This window comes from Lactuca serriola, chromosome 4 (genome assembly GCF_051521515.1).
Source record: "Lactuca serriola cultivar US96UC23 chromosome 4, Lser_US96UC23_V15, whole genome shotgun sequence".
In the NCBI taxonomy this organism is placed as follows: domain Eukaryota; kingdom Viridiplantae; phylum Streptophyta; class Magnoliopsida; order Asterales; family Asteraceae; genus Lactuca; species Lactuca serriola.
In genome coordinates, this window is record NC_136411.1 from 360,293,549 (window position 1) to 360,311,397 (window position 17,849).

Here is a 17,849-nt window from a genome sequence, read left to right on the forward strand (position 1 = left end):
CGATTCTTCCAGGTGGAACACGTCAAGTCAGGGGGAGTACTCGACGTGTCAAAAGAGAATCCTAGAGAGTTGGTGGAAACGTCTAGACTCGCCGAGTCGCCCTAGTGCACTCGCCGAGACCGGTCAAAGTTGACCGTTGACCGTTGACAAGAGTTGACTAGTGTTGACTTCTTAGGGATAGTCAACCTTAGTGGTAAAAGTGTTAATTAGAGACATATGATGTTATAGGAGGATTAGAGCTCGAAGGATCGAACACGAGGGATTTCCAGGATTTGTGAGATACCGAGATACGCGAGGTGAGTCTTCTCACTATACTTTACCTTGAGTAGTTAACCAGAGTTATGTGATCAGAGTATTTGTATGCTATGTGTATGTGATGTGTTGTACTGCATTATTTCTATGTGATTTATGCTGTGCATGTTTATAAAGTTGGAACCGGAAGGTTCCTAGAGTTAGAACCTGAGGGTTCACAGAGTTTGGGTGCACGGACCCATAGAGTTATAGCCTCGAGTGGCTAATATGTGTTATATGTGTGGTATTTTGGAGAACTCACTAAGCTTCGTGCTTACAGTGTTAGTGTTGTTGTTTCAGGTACTAGCAATGACCGTGGGAAGGTGCCGGCTTGATCTGTACACACTCATGGGATTTTGATATATATATATATATATATATATATATATGATATTGGGTTTATGTATGATGTGAATTGGGATTTCTAACTTAATGTTTTAATGAAAATTAAATAAGAAATGTTTTATATTTGTGAAAAATTATTTTGAAAATTCTCGGTGTTACAAGTTGGTATCAGAGCCTTGGTTTGAGGGATTCGAGTACACCTTCGGGCGTATTTGAACTCAAATTGAGGATTTGAGATTTATTTTCAAAAAGAGTAAAAGATTTTTGAAAAAACGCAGAGCAGAGATGTGTGTACGATCAGTCCGCGCCCGAACGGTGATTTCCCAAAATACCTTTATATTATGTGATATTGATATTGATATGATGTATATGCATGCTAGAGTAGGCTAGGTGTTGCTATTAGGACTAGAGTGGACTGATTTGTGATGCCTTAGCCTAGGGAGAGGTGAGCTGCTATGAGATGCTTGAGAGTGAGTAGGTAGCAGCGAGGGGCTTATGAGAGATCTATTAGTGAGTGGTCTATGCATGATAGAGTACTTGGGATTTGGGATCCGAAGAGGAGGACTTAGGGTGTATTCTGATGCGGTGCGGACAGTAGTATTGGGCCCGTACTACTGAAAGCACCGAAGCGGTGTGCAGCCCAAGTAAGAATCTTTGGAATACCAAGGATCGAGGAGGAAGAGTTGACGAGTGTGAGTATGCTCGTATGAGTTCTAATTTATCGTATGTTGTATTTCAGAGGTAGATCATGGTGAGGACACGCTTGATGCCTGAGAGCAGTGGTACTAGTGATGAGGAGATCCGTCGGATCATCCAGGAGGAGGTGGCTGCGGCCATCAGGGCAGAGATACCGGAGATGTTTGGGTCTATTAAGACCACACTGATAGAGAATTTTGACGAGCGTTATGCCGCTCTTTCTGAGGCTGCTGTTGCAGTGGCCACCACAGCCATTGCCGCTGTGAGGCCGCAAGGTGGTGATGCGTTGCTGTTCCGTGAGTTCAGCAACACAAAACCACCAGAGTTTGATGGGACTCAGGATCCGGTGGCAGCTATGAGGTGGATATCTGATATTGAGGGGTGTTTCTTCACTTGCTCGTCTCCTGAGCATTTGAAGGTCAGGTTCGCGCTGAACCAGCTTCGCTTGGGAGCGAAGGACTGGTGGAAGTTTGTGACGGCGCATTTCACGCCTGCTGAGATTGCGGCAGTGACCTGGGAGAGGTTCACTACCATGTTCCGAGACGAGTACGTTCCCCAGGTGGAGAGGGAGCGTTTGGCTCAGGAGTTCCTGACCCTCAAGCAGGGTACTGAGTCGGTTACGGTGATTACCAGGATGTTCCACGAGAGGGCGATGTTCTGCCCTGAGCATGTATCTACGGAGCAGGCACGTATGAGCCGCTATCTGAGTATTTTGAGGCGGGACATTCGGGAGTTCGTGGCGAACTCCTCATACTGGACATTTGCCGAGCTTCAGGCAAATGCCCGGAAGAAGGAGATTGAGCTTGAGACTCAGGCCAGAGAGGAGGCGGAGTCTCAGGGGAGGGATCGGCGACCGGCACAGTCACAGCCGGCAGCCAAGCGGGCCAAGCCCGCTGATCCCAAACCAGGGAGCCAGAAGGGCCGCACTTGCGGGAAGTGTGGCAAGGGTCATGATGGAGTCTGCCGAGCGGGATCTTGCTACAAATGTGGCAAGGAGGGGCATATGGCCAAGGACTACCCCAAAGGGTTTGCAGTGTGTTTCCACTGCAACCAGACCGGACACCGGAAGGCAGAGTGTCCGCAGTTACGAGGAGCATCTCAGGGATCTGCTCCTGCCGCCATCAGAGCTACAGAGAGTCGGCCTTTGAAGGCCGAGGCACCGAGAGCTCGAGGGAGAGCCTTTCAGCTGATTGCGGAGGAGGTCCGCACTGCGCCCGATGTTGTGGCGGGTATGTTTTCTTTCATGTATTTACTTTGATGTTGAGATATTATGCTTATATTATGTTATGCGTAGGTACTTCCCTTGTGAACTCTGTACCTGCTTTAGTGTTATTTGGCTCGGGTGCGAGTCGGTCTTTTGTATCTTTGGCCTTTAGTCAGTATATCAGTGTTAGTCGTGAGGCGTTGAGTCGGCCTCTGAGAGTTTCCATAGCTGACGAGAGAGTGATTTATGCCACGGAGGTTCTACAGGGATGCATGTTAAAGATTTTTGGTGTTGAGTTTCGATTGATCTGGTTCCTATTGCGATGGGTGATGTCTGTGTCATCGTAGGCATGGACTAGTTGAGTAGATTCGGCGCAGTTATCGAGTGCGAGCGTCAGTTGGTGACTATACGAGACCCTAGTGGGGGAGTTCTTTTGGTGTACGGCGAGGGTATACGTTCGGGATCAGCTTTTTGTTCGGCCGCTAGGGCGAGGCAGTGGCTACAGCAGGGCTGTAAGGGTTTTGTGGCGTATGTGATGGATACGCGAGTGGCTTCCGAGAGGCCGAGTTCAGTTGAGGAGGTTCCGGTGGTGCGTGAGTTTCCTGATGTTTTTCCCGACGAGTTGTCGGGTGTCCCTCCTGTGAGGCAAGTGGAGTTCAGTATCGACTTGGTTTTGGGGGCCGCGCCTATCGCTAAGGTGCCTTATCGTCTTGCACCTCCAGAGATGCAAGAGTTATCCTCGCAGCTTCAGGAGCTGCTGGGGAAGGGGTTTATTTGGCCGAGCAGCTCGCCGTGGGGAGCGCCTATCCTATTTGTCAAGAAGAAGGATGGTTCGCACCGGATGTGCATTGATTACCGGGAGTTGAACAAGCTGACGGTCAAGAACCGTTACCCATTACCGAGGATCGACGATTTGTTCGATCAGTTGCAGGGAGCATCTTGGTTCTCCAAGATCGATTTGAGGTCTGGATATCATCAGGTGAGAGTGCGGGATGAGGACGTCCAGAAGACAGCGTTCAGGACGCGTTATGGGCATTATGAGTTTGTGGTGATTCCTTTTGGGCTCACCAATGCCCCGGCTGTGTTCATGGATCTCATGAACAGAGTATGTAGGCCGATGTTGGATCGGTCGGTGATTGTATTTATCGATGATATTCTGGTATATTCGAGATCTAGAGAGCAGCATGAGGAGCATTTGAGGGAGGTCCTTGGGGTTCTGAGATCGGAAAAGCTTTATGCAAAGTTCTCCAAGTGTGATTTCTGGTTGCGGGAGGTCCAGTTCTTAGGACATCTTGTTAACCAGGAAGGGATATTGGTGGATCCGGCCAAGGTCGAGGCGGTGATGAGTTGGGAGGTGCCAAAGTCACCTTCTGAGATCAGGAGTTTCCTAGGATTGGCGGGGTATTATCGGAGATTTATCAGGGACTTCTCCAAGATTGCAGTGCCACTCACCAGATTGACCCGGAAGGGTGTTGCTTTTTCATGGGGTCCCGAGCAGCAGGCCTCCTTTGAGACACTTCGTCAAAGGTTGTGCGAAGCCCCGGTATTAGCTCTCCCGGAAGGGATGGAGGATTTTGTAGTATATTGTGATGCATCGATTTTGGGGCTGGGAGCGGTACTGATGCAGAGGGGGCATGTGATAGCATATGCATCGAGGCAGCTGAAGCCTCATGAGACGAGATATCCCACCCATGATCTAGAGTTGGGGGAAGTAGTGTTCGCCCTCAAGATTTGGCGTCACTACTTGTATGGGGTTCGGTGTACGATATACACGGACCATAAGAGTTTGAGGTACTTGATGGATCAGCCTAACCTAAATATGCGGCAGAGGAGGTGGTTGGATGTGGTCAAGGATTATGATTGTGAGATCCTGTACCACCCAGGCAAGGCTAATGTGGTAGCCGATGCGTTGAGCCGCAGGGCAGAGAGCACTCCACTGCGGAATGTATGTTTGAGATTGACCGTGATAGCCCCAGTGTTGGATGCCATACGCGGGGCACAGGCCAAGGCTATGCAACCGGAGATGTAGAAGAGGGAACGGGTTGTTTGTTTGGTTTCAGAGTTCGTTACCGATGGTCGGGGACTTATGACATTTCAGGGGCGTGTCTGGGTGCCGTTTGCGGGGGGGGGGGGGGGGGGAACACGTACTACTTTGATGGAAGAGGCTCATCGGTCGAAATTCTCGATCCATCCGGGGGCCACTAAGATGTATCTGGATTTGAGAAGGGAGTATTGGTGGCCCTGTATGAAGAGGGATGTCGCATGGTTTGTTGAGAGGTGTTTGACCTGCCGTAGGGTCAAGGCCGAGCACCAGAGACCGCATGGCCAGTTGCAGCCATTGGAGGTTCCCGAGTGGAAGTGGGAACAAATCAATATGGATTTCATCACCAAATTGCCGAGGACTGCTAGAGGAGTTGATGCAATTTGGGTGATTGTGGACAGGTTGACGAAGAGCGCTCACTTCCTTGCTATCAGTGAGAGCTCTTCAGCAGAGAAATTGGCGGAGGTGTATGTGAGAGAAGTGGTATCTCGGCATGGGGTGCCGATCTCGATTGTTTCGGACCGTGATGTGCATTTCACTTCCAGATTCTGGAAGAAATTTCATGAGGAGTTGGGTACTAGATTGCATTTTAGTACCGCATATCATCCCCAGACAGACGGCCAGAGTGAGCGGACGATTCAGACGCTTGAGGACATGCTCCGAGCATGTGTGTTGGATTTCGAGGGTAGCTGGGATGCGTATTTACCCTTGGCAGAGTTTTCCTACAACAACAGCCATCATTCGAGCATTGGTATGCCACCCTTTGAGCTGTTGTATGGTAGGAGGTGTCGGACCCCCATTTGCTAGGGAGAGGTTGGGCAGAGAGTAATGGGCAGTACAGAGATCGTGCTTCAGACGACAGAGCAGATTCAGCAGGTCAGACAGAGGTTGTTGACCGCCCAGAGCCGACAGAAGAGTTATGCGGACAGACGCCGGTCCGAGCTTGAGTTTCAGGTCGGCGATCTTGTCCTCCTGAAAGTCTCTCCTTGGAAAGGAGTGATTCGATTCAGGAAGAGGGGCAAGTTGGGGCCCCGATATATTGGTCCATTCCGTGTGATCGCGAGAGTAGGCCGGGTTGCCTATCGTTTGGATTTGCCAGCAGAGTTGGGACAGATTCACGACACTTTTCATGTGTCGCAGCTGAGGAAGTGTATAGCCGATGAGTCGGTAGTGGTTCCATTAGAGGATATTCAGGTAGATGCAAGCCTGAATTATGCTCAGAGGCCGGTGGCCATCAGAGATCGGAAGATCAAGGTTCTGAGGAACAAGGAGGTACCCTTGGTGTTGGTTCAGTGGCAACATCGGAAGGGATCAGAGATGACCTGGGAGCCGGAGCGTGAGATGCGTGAGCAGCATCCGGAGCTATTTTCAGAGCGAGACTTCGAGGGCAAAGTCTAGTTCTAGTGGGGGAGAGTTGTAACAGCCCGGATTTCCAGGTATCTTTTATGCTTTAAATTTTGATGTTTTGTGAAGGGACTCGGCGAGTTGGAGCTCAGACTCGCCGAGTAGGATCGCGATTCTGGACGTGGGTTCGCGCCTGGACTCAGCGAGTCCGTGCTGTTTAATGAAACCCTAATTTCTCGGGTTTGGGACCTATTTAAAGAGCCTTATGGCCGTCATTTGTGCTCACCAGTTCCTTGAGTGAAACCCTAGCGAGTGTGAGCGTTTGGAGCAAAGTAGGAAGCCATTATTGATCTTGGAGGTGTCATCTTGCAAGGGAAAGGGAGAATCAGCTAAGGGGAAACAAGTGGAGCCACTTCCTGAGGGTTTGGGGTCCAGAACATCATATTTGAGGTACTATCTTCGAGCTATTCTCTGCCATGTTGATGTTATATTGATTTCGGGCTTATTGAGCTCTTTTGTGGCTAGATCTAGTGCTTCCTTGGTCCCTTAAGCGATTTAGATTATAGATCTAAACCCTTGGAGGTCCAGAGTGTCCCTTGCCCAAGCTTTTTGTGAATCAATGGGGGGTTTTGGATTGGAATCCTTATGCCTAAGGCCAAAACACCATTTATGAGCCATGGGGGTGCTATGAACACCAAGATAAGGACTTTACGTGATGAATCAGTGTAGGAAGGCCGAATCTATGATTTGTTGGAGCAGATCTGACCTTAGAAGCAAGTTTGAGTTGTTGCATGGCATGGACTCGCCGAGTCCGACGAACAGACTCGGCGAGTAGCTTGAAGATTGCCCTTAGAATGGTCCTGCCGAGTTATGGGTTGACTCAGTGAGTCAGGGCGAGTTAGAGAGGGTTGACAGGTGGACTGAGTCGAACTGGGACTCGCCGAGTTGTTCTTGAGACTCGGCGCGTTGAGTCGGGGTGGCCCCGCGATTCTTCTAGGTGGAACTCATCGAGTCAGGGGGAGTACTCAACGTGTCAAAAAGGAATCCTAGAGAGTTGGTGAAAACGTCTAGACTCGCCGAGTCGCCCTAGTGCACTCACCGAGTCCGGTCAAAGTTGACCGTTAACCGTTGACCATTGACCAAAGTTGAGCTGTGTTGACTTCTTAGGGATAGTCAACCTTAGTGGTAAAAGTGTTAATTAGAGATATATGATGTTATAGGAGGATGAGAGCTCGGAGGATCGAAAACGAGGGATTTCCAGGATTCGTGAGATACCGAGATACGCGAGGTGAGTCTTCTCACTATACTTTACCTTGAGGAGGTAACCAGAGTTATGTGATCAGAGTATTTGTATGCTATGTGTATGTGATGTGTTGTACTGCATTATTTCTATGTGATTTAAGCTGTGCATGTTTACAGAGTTGGAACCGGAAGGTTCCTAGAGTTAGAACCTGAGGGTTCACAGAGTTTGGCTGCACGGACCCATAAAGTTATAGTCTCGAGTGGCTAATATGTGTTATGTGTGTGGTATTTTGGAGAACTCACTAAGCTTCGTGCTTACAGTGTTAGTGTTGTTGTTTCATGTACTAGCGATGACCATGGGAAGGCGCCGGCTTGATCTGTACACACTCATGGGATTTTGATATATATATATATATATATATATATATATATATATATATATATATATATATATATATATATATATATATGATCTTGGGTTTATGTATGATGTGAATTGGGATTTCTAACTTAATGTTTTAATGAAAATTAAATAAGAAATGTTTTATATTTGTGAAAAATTATTTTGAAAATTCTCGGTGTTACAATTTACATACACACACTTAACGAAAAAATGATTTGCATGTTTTTAACGTTTACATGTTAATTAAATGATTGACTGAGAATTCAGATTGACATTGTGAATCTGTAAAGATTCACCCTGTAAAATCTGTGCAGATTCACACTGTGAATTTATGTAGATTTATATAGTGAATTTATACAAAATTAATGATTTATAGTGCAGATTTACATTGTGAATTTGAACATATAAAAAAATTAATTTTTTTTTATCAAATTTGATATCAATAAAAGAAGATAAAAAGTTATGAATTTATATAATTTTAGAATTTTTTTCAATAAATAATAAGATCTAAAACTTGAAAAAATAATCGTTTCTTTGTTTTATTGTTTAAAATTGTTCGTTGTTGAACTTTTACCTATATATATATATATATATATATATATATATATATATATATATATATATATAGGCTCTATGAAAAACAAAAAACCCTAAAAATCATATAAAAACATAAAAAAAATACTTAGAGATCACAAAGCCTTTTTATGGAATTTTTTATGAAAAAATCGCATGTTTTTAAAGAAATTCGCTGATTTTTTTAAAATTTTTTTTTTTAATTTTAAATTTTTATTTTTTTTCCGCGAATTTATTAAAAAACTTGCATTTTTTTTATACAAAAATTAAAAAAAGTTTTGTAATCTCTAAGTAGTTTTTTATGTATTTTTATGATTTTTAGGGTTTTTTCGTTTTCCAAATAACTCTTCCTTTATATATATATATATATATATATATATATATATATATATATATATATATATATATATATATATATATATATATATCACTAAAAGAATAGTGGGCAATAGCGGACGACGTGTGTCGCCGGTAAAGGTGTGGGATGTCGCTACTAATACTTTTAGCAGCGACACGTCGCTACAAATGAGTCGCCGGTAATGCTTCGTCGCTAATGCGCATTTGATCGCCGCTAATAGTGTATCGTCACTGCTATTGGTTTATCGCCGCTAAAGCCCATATGTCGCTGCAAATTCCGTGTTGCTGCAAAAAAAAATTTGGTTTTTTTACTCACCGTTAAATTTATCAAAAACAATATAACATTAATAAAATTTGATAATTTTTTATAGAAATATTAATCCATACACAACCAATCCAAAATATTAACGCATGCCAAAACCTAAAGTATTCTTCCAAATTACAAAACATTTAATAAAATCCTAAAGTATTTTTCCATATTACAAAACATTTCATAAAATCCTAAAGTAGCTATTCGTCCTCATCATTTCCTTCATTATTATTTGGTGGCGACAATGAGCAAAACCACTCTACCAATGCTGCAGAACAGGCCGGGTCCTTTAGTATCGTTTGCAACATTTCCAACTACAAAGGAAAAAATATATTACCAACATATCATAATATCATTATAGTTTCCAAAAATTACTAAAAGTATGTTGCTATTAATTTGGTTTTACATTTAATTTGATTAACTTAACTTTATTTTATAATTAATTTAATTTTTTCTTTTTTGTTATTAGTTTTTTAACATTAATTTAATTTTATTTGATTTTAATATTAATATTAATTTGATTTTACAATTAATTTAATTTAATTTTATAATAAATTTAATTTGATTCTAAAGGTAACTTAATTTGTTTTTCTAATTAATTTAATATTTTCTTTTTTATTATTATTTTAATTTTTAAACTAATTTTAATTAATTTTAATATTAATTTTAACTTGATTTTAAAATTAATTTAATTTGATTTTACAATTAGTTTATTATTTTTTTATTGATTTTTTTAAAACTAACTTAATTTTATTCTATAATTAAATTACAATTACTAGAAGTACGTTGCTATTAATAACCTGATTAAGCTAAAGTTGTAATGACCAACATTAAGTCACTAACAAAATTAAGCACTTTGATTTTAAACTTAACTTAAATTTATTTTATAACTAATTTAATATTTTTTTAGTTAGTAGTTTTTTTAACATTAATTTAATTTGACTTTATAATTAATTTTGTTTTATTTTAATTTTAATATTAATTTGATTTTATAATTAATTTAATTTGATTTTATAAGAAATTTAATTTGATTCTAAGGGTAACATAATTTGATTTTCTAATTAATTAAATATTTTCTTTTTTATTATTAGTTTAATTTATTAAATTAATTTTATTTTATTTTAATACTAATATTAACTTTATTTTAAAACTAATTTAATTTGATTTTACAATTAATTTATTATTTTTTATTGGATTTTTTTTTAAAACTAGTTGAATTTTAGTCTATAATTAAATTAAAATTACTAGAAGTACGTTGCTATTAATAACCTAATTAACCTAAAGTTGTAATGATCAACATTAAGTTACTAACAAAATTAAGCACATTTATCTTAAAATTAAATTAATTTTATTTTATAATTAATTTAATATTCTCTGTTTTTTATTAGTTTTTTAAACATTAATTTGATTTGATTTTATAATTATTTTTATTTTATTTTAATATTAATATTAATTTTATTTTATAATTAATTTAATTTGATTTTATAATAAATTTAATTTGATTCTAAAGGTAACTTAATTTGATTTTATAATTAATTTAATATTTTATTTTTTATTATTAGTATAATTATATAAACAAATTTTATTTTATTTTAATATTAATATTAACTTGATTTTAAAACTAATTTAATTTTCTTTTACAAGTAATTTATTATTTTTTTATTGATTTTTTTAAAACTAAGTTAATTTTATTCTATAATTAAATTAAAATTACTAGAAGTACGTTGCTATTAATAACCTAATTAAGCTAAATTTGAAATAACCAACATTAAGTCACTAACAAAATTAAGCACTTTGATTTTAAAATTAATTTAATTTAATTTTATAATTAATTTAATATTTTCTTTTTTTTATTAGTTTTTTTAACATTAATTTAATTTGATTTGATAAATAATTTGATTTGATGCTAATATTAATATTAGTTTGATTTTATAATTAATTTAATTTGATTTTATAATAAATTTAATTTGATTCTAAAGGTAAATTAATTTGATTTTTTAATTAATTTAATATTTTCTTTTTTGTTATTAGTTTATTTTTAACTAATTTTAATTTATTTTAATATTAATATTAACTTGATTTTAAAACTAATTGAATTTGATTTTATAATTAATTTATTATTTTTTTTATTGATTTTTTAAAATATTAATTTAACTTTATTCTATTATTAAATTTAAATTAGTAGAAGTATGTTGCTATTAATAACCTAATTAAGCTAAAGTTGTAATGACCGACATTAAGACAGTAATAAAATTAAGCACTTTGAAACCATCTACAATACATTACTAGAAGTAAGTTGCTATTAATAACCTAATTACGCCAAATGTATACATCCAATTTGCATATTCCAATTTCTTACAATTAAGCCAAATGTATACATCCAATGTGCATATTCCAATATCACCCAATTTTTTACAATTAAGTAAAATGTATACAAATCTATACATCTAAATACAAAATTAAACAAATGTATATATACATCCAATTTCAATTTCATGTCAAATTTCATTTTTAAGCCAATGTGGTATAAACATAAATAAGAAAAACATATACAAAATGCATAAACACTTCCCACAAATCTGAAAAAACATATACAATCCCATAAAATACATAAACACTTCATATCTCAAAATACAAAGATAATCACTCAACAAAATTGAAGAATACTAACAATTTATCATCCAAATTAGCACCAAAAAAGAAAAATAATAGAAAATAAGGAGGAATTCGACCTTGAATGTGGGCAATTTTCGGACTGGAGCTGAAGGGTCGTCGGTAATGGAAGATTGGGGGAAGGTGTGATGGTCTTGTGGCGGCAGGAGGGGCTAGCACCGGTTTCTTCCTTCGTCATCGTCCTAGTCGTCACAGTGAGAAGGAAAAACAGAAACAAGAAAGAAAGAAATGAGAGAGAATAGAAAGAACGTCACAAAAAAGGAAGTTGATTAGCTGAATGGGGGTTATCTGTAATATGCATTAGCGGTGACGGGCAATAGCGGCAATACCAAGGTATTAGAGGCGACATTAGTGCATTAGCGGTGACACCTTGGAGGGAAAAGTCACCCGTTTTTGCATTCCTCTACAACCTTTCAGTTAAAAACAAATCAAATGGATGTGGCTCATTTCACGTGGATCGCTGTTAGTTGGCATTAGCGGCGACGTAGGGCAATAGCGGCGACATGTAACGTATCAAGTACATGTCGCCGCTATTGCCTTCTAAAGGTGCTGCCGCTAATGCCAACATTTCTTGTAGTATATATATATATATATATATATATATATATATATATATATATATATATATATATATATATATATATATATATATATATATATATATATATTAAAGTTTTTGTTATAATCGACAAATATTATTGTTATCATAAATAACATAAAAACATTATTGTTTTAATCGACAAGTACCTTTGCTTATCTTTTCCCCTTTGCCAAAAAGCTAATCAGGTGTAGACGAACAGTCAAATCATCCACCGGTTGGAGCACAAAACGACCACAGGAAAAAGTTATTCGTCCACTGCCAGGTCTAAAGCTCTTCTTTGAATCAAGGGTCCGGGCATGAGAAGCTAGCCGATGATGTTACCTGACCAGACATGTCAACGTTTTACTCTTTCTGAGATTCAATCGGCAACCCAAAACTTCGACGAGGCTTTAGTCATTGGCCGGGGAGGATTCGGCAAGGTGTATAAATGTTCCAAAATCGGGTCAATGAGCAATGTTGCAGTCAAACGGTTGCATTCCATGTCCCTTCAAGGAGCCAATGAATTTGAGGCAGAAGTTCAGGTACTTTCTAAACTCCGGCATGGTAATCTTCTATCCTTAATTGGGTATTGCAATGAAGAAAAAGAGATGGTGCTCGTTTATGAGTTCATGCCAAATGGGACACTTGAAGATCATCTTTCCTCACCTGATTTATCTTTATCTTGGCTACAACTACTCAAGATATGTGTAGGGGCAGCTCGAGGATTAGACTACCTTCACATGGGTACATCAACTCAACATGGAGTCATACATCGTGATGTGAAAACCTCCAATATTTTGTTGGATGCAAACTTTGCTGCTAAAATTTCTGACTTTGGATTGGCTAAAGTTGGTTTAATAGATAGAACTCATGTCAGCACAGCTGTGAAAGGGACATTTGGGTATATGGATCCATGCTATTTCTACACAGGAAAATTGACAACAAAATCGGATGTCTACGCATTTGGAGTTGTACTATTTGAGGTGTTGTCCGGGAGAAAAGCTGTAGACTCAACCCTTGATGAAGACCATTGGGGTTTAGCAGGTTGGGTTCAACACAAAATCAAAGAGGGAAAACTCAATCGAATTATTGACCCAAGACTAATTGGACAAGTGTCAAGAAAATGCCTGAAGGAGTTTGCAAAGGTAGCACGCTATTGTTTACACACCAAACCAAAACAACGCCTTACCATGGCGGAGGTTGTCGTCAAGCTCGAGTCTATTCTTTCACAAGAAACAGAAATTGCCAATTCTATTGTTGGTGAAGAAGGATTCATTTACAAACTACGATCTCTTTTCACAGGCAAAGTTCATACTGGAATAAAATGGACTACGGATCAAACTTGTAGAACTTTCACATATGCTGAACTGGCAAGTGCAACAAATGATTTTATGGAGGAGGTGATTTCCCCAACTCTAAATGAAGCCATTTACAAAGGATATGCTCCAACAGAAAATGGTGTTGGTTTAGCGATGTATGTTAGGAGGATTGAGATTCTCTTGTACCAGGTACTTCCAATATGTGAAATAATGATGTGTGACTTACTTTGGATAGCATAAAGAGTGAACATAGATTTTTTATGCATTCTAATATTTCTAGCCAAATTGGCTATGCAGACGGTCGAACTAAAAAGATTCAATCATCACCGCTTTGTAAAACTCTTGGGATATTGCTCTAAAAAGGAAGAACTGTTTTGTGTTTATGAGTTCATTCATGGGAAAAGTTTGGCTAGATATCTTTATGGAGGTACACATCTCTTCTAGCTATAATTGTAATGAATCTCTAATTGTCAAATCGACAATTGTTTATATGACCCTGTTTTTGAGTTGTTGAGGAATTACATATATGCAAGATTGAAAATCAAAGTATATTTTTGTCAGGAATAAACGAGAATAATAGCACATTATAAAAGACAGAATATTTAACGTGGTTCGATCAATGTGACATACATCCATGGAAAAGAACCTTGAGAACTCTTCTATTAGGCAAAAACATTTCAAAATGATTACATTGGTTTCCCTAAATACGAATACCTATAACCGTAAACCCTAGCAACTATAGAGCGAACCCATATAGAAGTAAATACGAAATAACTAAACAGGTCCATACCTTGACTTGAATTGTCGTGCACAGCTTCGCCCCTCAGCTTACTCAAAACCCTAATCACTTTGAAATCGCCATTCGGGTTTTATTCACTTCGTTTGGGTCGATAAGGTAATTTATGCCCGTCACCAAAATTCCAAGTAATACATTAACACTTTTTGGGTTACTTTATGCAGAACCAGGTACAACTTTACTTTCTTGGGATGCACGATTAAACATAGCAATAGGAGCATGTGAAGGCCTGCTATATGTACATAAGAAGAATCAGGCAGCATATAGCCAATTTAAGACCAGTCATATATTGGTGGATACGGTAATATACTCCACCACAATTGATTTGCTTGCATTTTTGAGGTAGAATGGATGTAAATAACACAAGGGTGTTTAGGTTTCACAAAGAAGAATTTAATTCATATCCAAGATATCTTCAAATGCTACATTCTTTGTGAATTCTATTAATTCAAAAGGATGAACTAAATTTGATGGGTATTGCCAAATTTCAAAACGTTATAATTATTTGAAAATGACTGAAATTAAGATACTAAGTAATCACATGATCTTCGGAAATCGGGAAATTCACAATATTTTCCAACTAGAGAGAAATAATTTAAAAATCGGAAAGCAGCATGAATTGGGTGAAACTCTTACACTCTGCTCCCGAGTTCACTAAAGGAAAGAAAAGAAAGGAATTGATCTTCCTTTCCTTTCTCTCTTGTTCTTTCCGATTTGGGAGGATAGTTTATAGGGAAATTAACTTGATCTTCTTTTTCTTTCTGTTCCTTTCTTTCCTTATATGAAACTCGAGAACAAAGATCTTTCCAAATCTTCCTGCTTACTTTCCTTTCTTTCATTAAATGAAACTGGGGAGCTGAGCGCTAATGGGAGGTCAAAACAGCAAAATTAGGGCTGACATGTCGTTTTATATAAGTTGTTCGAAGCTCTTGCCTGATGATAGATTTTTGTCTATAAAAGTTGGGCCTTGTAACTCCCGAATGATCAAATGTTAGGAGCGATTGAAATTTAACCTCTTTTTTCCTTCTCCAGTTTATCAAAAATACTTGGGAACAATGAAAAAACAAAAAACGATATCTCGTTAACGAAAACTATAGAAGACTGTATTAGTGAGATCCAACGGTGAACAGCTGCCCAAAAGAAAGACGGCCTGGAAGTCTGAAGACATGATATATTTGATACATGCATAATATCATGAAAAATGGATACAAATTTTTGACTGCTACATAGTATCAAGAATACGTTTGAAAAAATATCTAAAAAAAATACTTTAGATATACGTACGTACCTGTTGAAGTAAGGAACCATGACATATATCTTATATGTTTGCAATAGATTCCATTTTGAGGACTCTGCTAAGTCCTCGGTATGCACACCATCACTTTTTCATCTCAGTCTAACATCAATTTTAGTTTCTTTTTCTTTATCTTTGATGCTTGTTTCAGAATTTTAATGCTCGGCTTTCGGATTTTGCTTTTGATACATACGTGTTCCATATGGATCGATATTATGCCGCCCCTGAGTGGTTTCGTTATAGAGCAGACAGATTTGATACATCTGAAGAAACATATGATATTCTTCATGGACTATCGCCTACAGATGGTATTGAAAGTGAAACATTTTTTATCCTCTCAATATATATTTGAATGATAAACCAACCAAGTCTTTACTTTACCATGCACTTACCCCTATAGCTAGACAACTTGAGGGGGCATTTGGTGGGTAGAATATATTGGAAGGAATTGAATTCTGTCACACATTTGGTTGGCATAAAATGGAATGGGATTCCTAGTGTTTGTGAGCGAGAAGAGGGGAAGCATAGGGAGGTGCCTTTACTTGTGAAATTAGAGGGTTAAAATGGTGTAGGAGTACTTCTATCTAACAAGGAGGAATGCTGGTGATTAAATTCATGGATTCATTATTGCTCAAAGGATTTTGTGAATTCCAAGGGATTTCATTTCGGTTCTTATTTGCAACCAAATGCAGGATTAAAATGGAACTGAATTCTAATTCCAGCCAAATCCTACAAAATCCAACTTCCAAACGCCCCCTTAGTTATTTGTGTGTAAGCAAATGGCTAACCAATCAAACACACCACTTTGATAGATTTTGCGATGAAGAATGAGATCTATGCTTTTGGAGTGGTACTGCTGGAAATGCTAACAGGGATGAAGGTGTATGATGAGGAGAGACCTGTCGGAAAGGAAGATTTTGTGAAATGGGCTATTCCGTTGTTAGCAGATGAGGTAAATCTGAGAATGATTATGGACCCACAACTTCATCAACATAATGATTTTCCTCCAAAGGGGGCATTCAAACTGGCTCAACTTCTTTCAACGTGTCTTCATCCAGAAAAAGACAAACGCCCATCAATGGAAGACATCTTGCAGGTGTTGAATCATTGTTATCAAAAAGAAATCAAAACAGTTTGACTTTAAAAAATCAAACACATAGTTCTTTTATAGACCTGCCAATGTAAAGTATACGATCTAGGAGGTCAGCTGAATTAATAGGCAGGAAAGATAGTGAATATTTGATCCATTTTTAGAATGTCTAATGGAGTTCAATATGTTCAAGGTTTTCTAGCAAGTAATTAGCCACAAGATCATGCATATGGGATTAGTTTTAGTCAAGCATGTTGTATATATTTACAAAAGTTGGATTATAAGAACCTTTTAGGATCTATTTGTCAAATTTTATTGATATATGTTCTTTAAGGAATCTGTAAATATAAGTTTTAAGAAAGTAAGTGATAAATTAAAAATAATTGTTTGTTAAGGAGGTTTTTAGGTGATAAAGTTTAACATCTTAAAATGAAACGGCAGTTATCTCAATTTTGAAAATTAAACCATTAACTTCATTCAAAAATAAGTTGCTGGATATATATTTATTCTTTTCCCCTGTAGATTGTTTAAATGCCTACTTCAGTTCTCAAAGAAAATGAAAGACAAAATAAATAAAACCAAAAGATATGCAAATTTAAGAAAAAACAACCCCAATCACTCATCAAAGTCCAATATTATAAAGAAAACATTTAAATACTAAAAAATTGAAACACATCTTCTCGGATAATTGTAGACAAAATATGGTAAGAATTTAACTATGTATTGATGTGTTTATATAGACAATGGGTGTGGATCCGTACACAACAGTTTTTAGCTATACACAACGATTTGTGTTTTATATGTTTTTACTGTACAACTCTATAAAGTATAAATTGTTATGTATGAACAAAAAATGTTGTGTCAAGATATAATATCTCCCTAATCTCTATACAACTATTCATGTAACATACCAAATACACGGATCTAGAACAATATTTCAAGATATAATATCTCCCTAATCTCTTATCAAGGTAATTAACTTTTCGGTCTGTTCACATCTAGATAACTATTTTTGTTTTGTACACATCTTGATAACAAACTTTTTAGAAGTGTTCACATATGACCATTATGGCTGGCTGTAGCAGGTTACATCCGGTCATAATGGTCATATATGAATACTTCCATAAAATTCGTTTCGTAGATGTGTACAAAAAAAATATAGTTACCCAGATGTGAACAGACCGAAAAGTTAATTACTTTCTGATTTTGATTTGGTATAAAATTTAACCTAAATGGTAAATATTTTTAAACCACACCATTTTGGTAAATATTCTTTTAAAATACACTACTT

The 17,849-nt window shown here is 37.6% G+C and overlaps 1 protein-coding gene across 2 annotated transcripts; it reads left to right on the forward strand.

The window, feature by feature from the left end:
• The first annotated feature begins 12,258 nt into the window (after positions 1-12,258).
• LOC145097615 (putative serine/threonine-protein kinase PBL22) lies at positions 12,259-16,823 on the forward strand. Of its 2 annotated transcripts, none has more exons than XM_079035215.1 (5): positions 12,259-13,567; positions 13,676-13,805; positions 14,339-14,475; positions 15,620-15,776; positions 16,281-16,823. In XM_079035215.1, exons 1-5 carry the CDS (start codon positions 12,392-12,394, stop codon positions 16,604-16,606), a joined length of 1,926 nt encoding a protein of 641 aa, XP_078891341.1. In that variant the 5' UTR covers positions 12,259-12,391; the 3' UTR covers positions 16,607-16,823. The 2 variants fall into 2 exon arrangements, with proteins under 2 accessions (XP_078891341.1, XP_078891342.1); XM_079035216.1 differs by having other exon boundaries at positions 15,869-16,410.
• Positions 16,824-17,849: the final 1,026 nt, after the last annotated feature.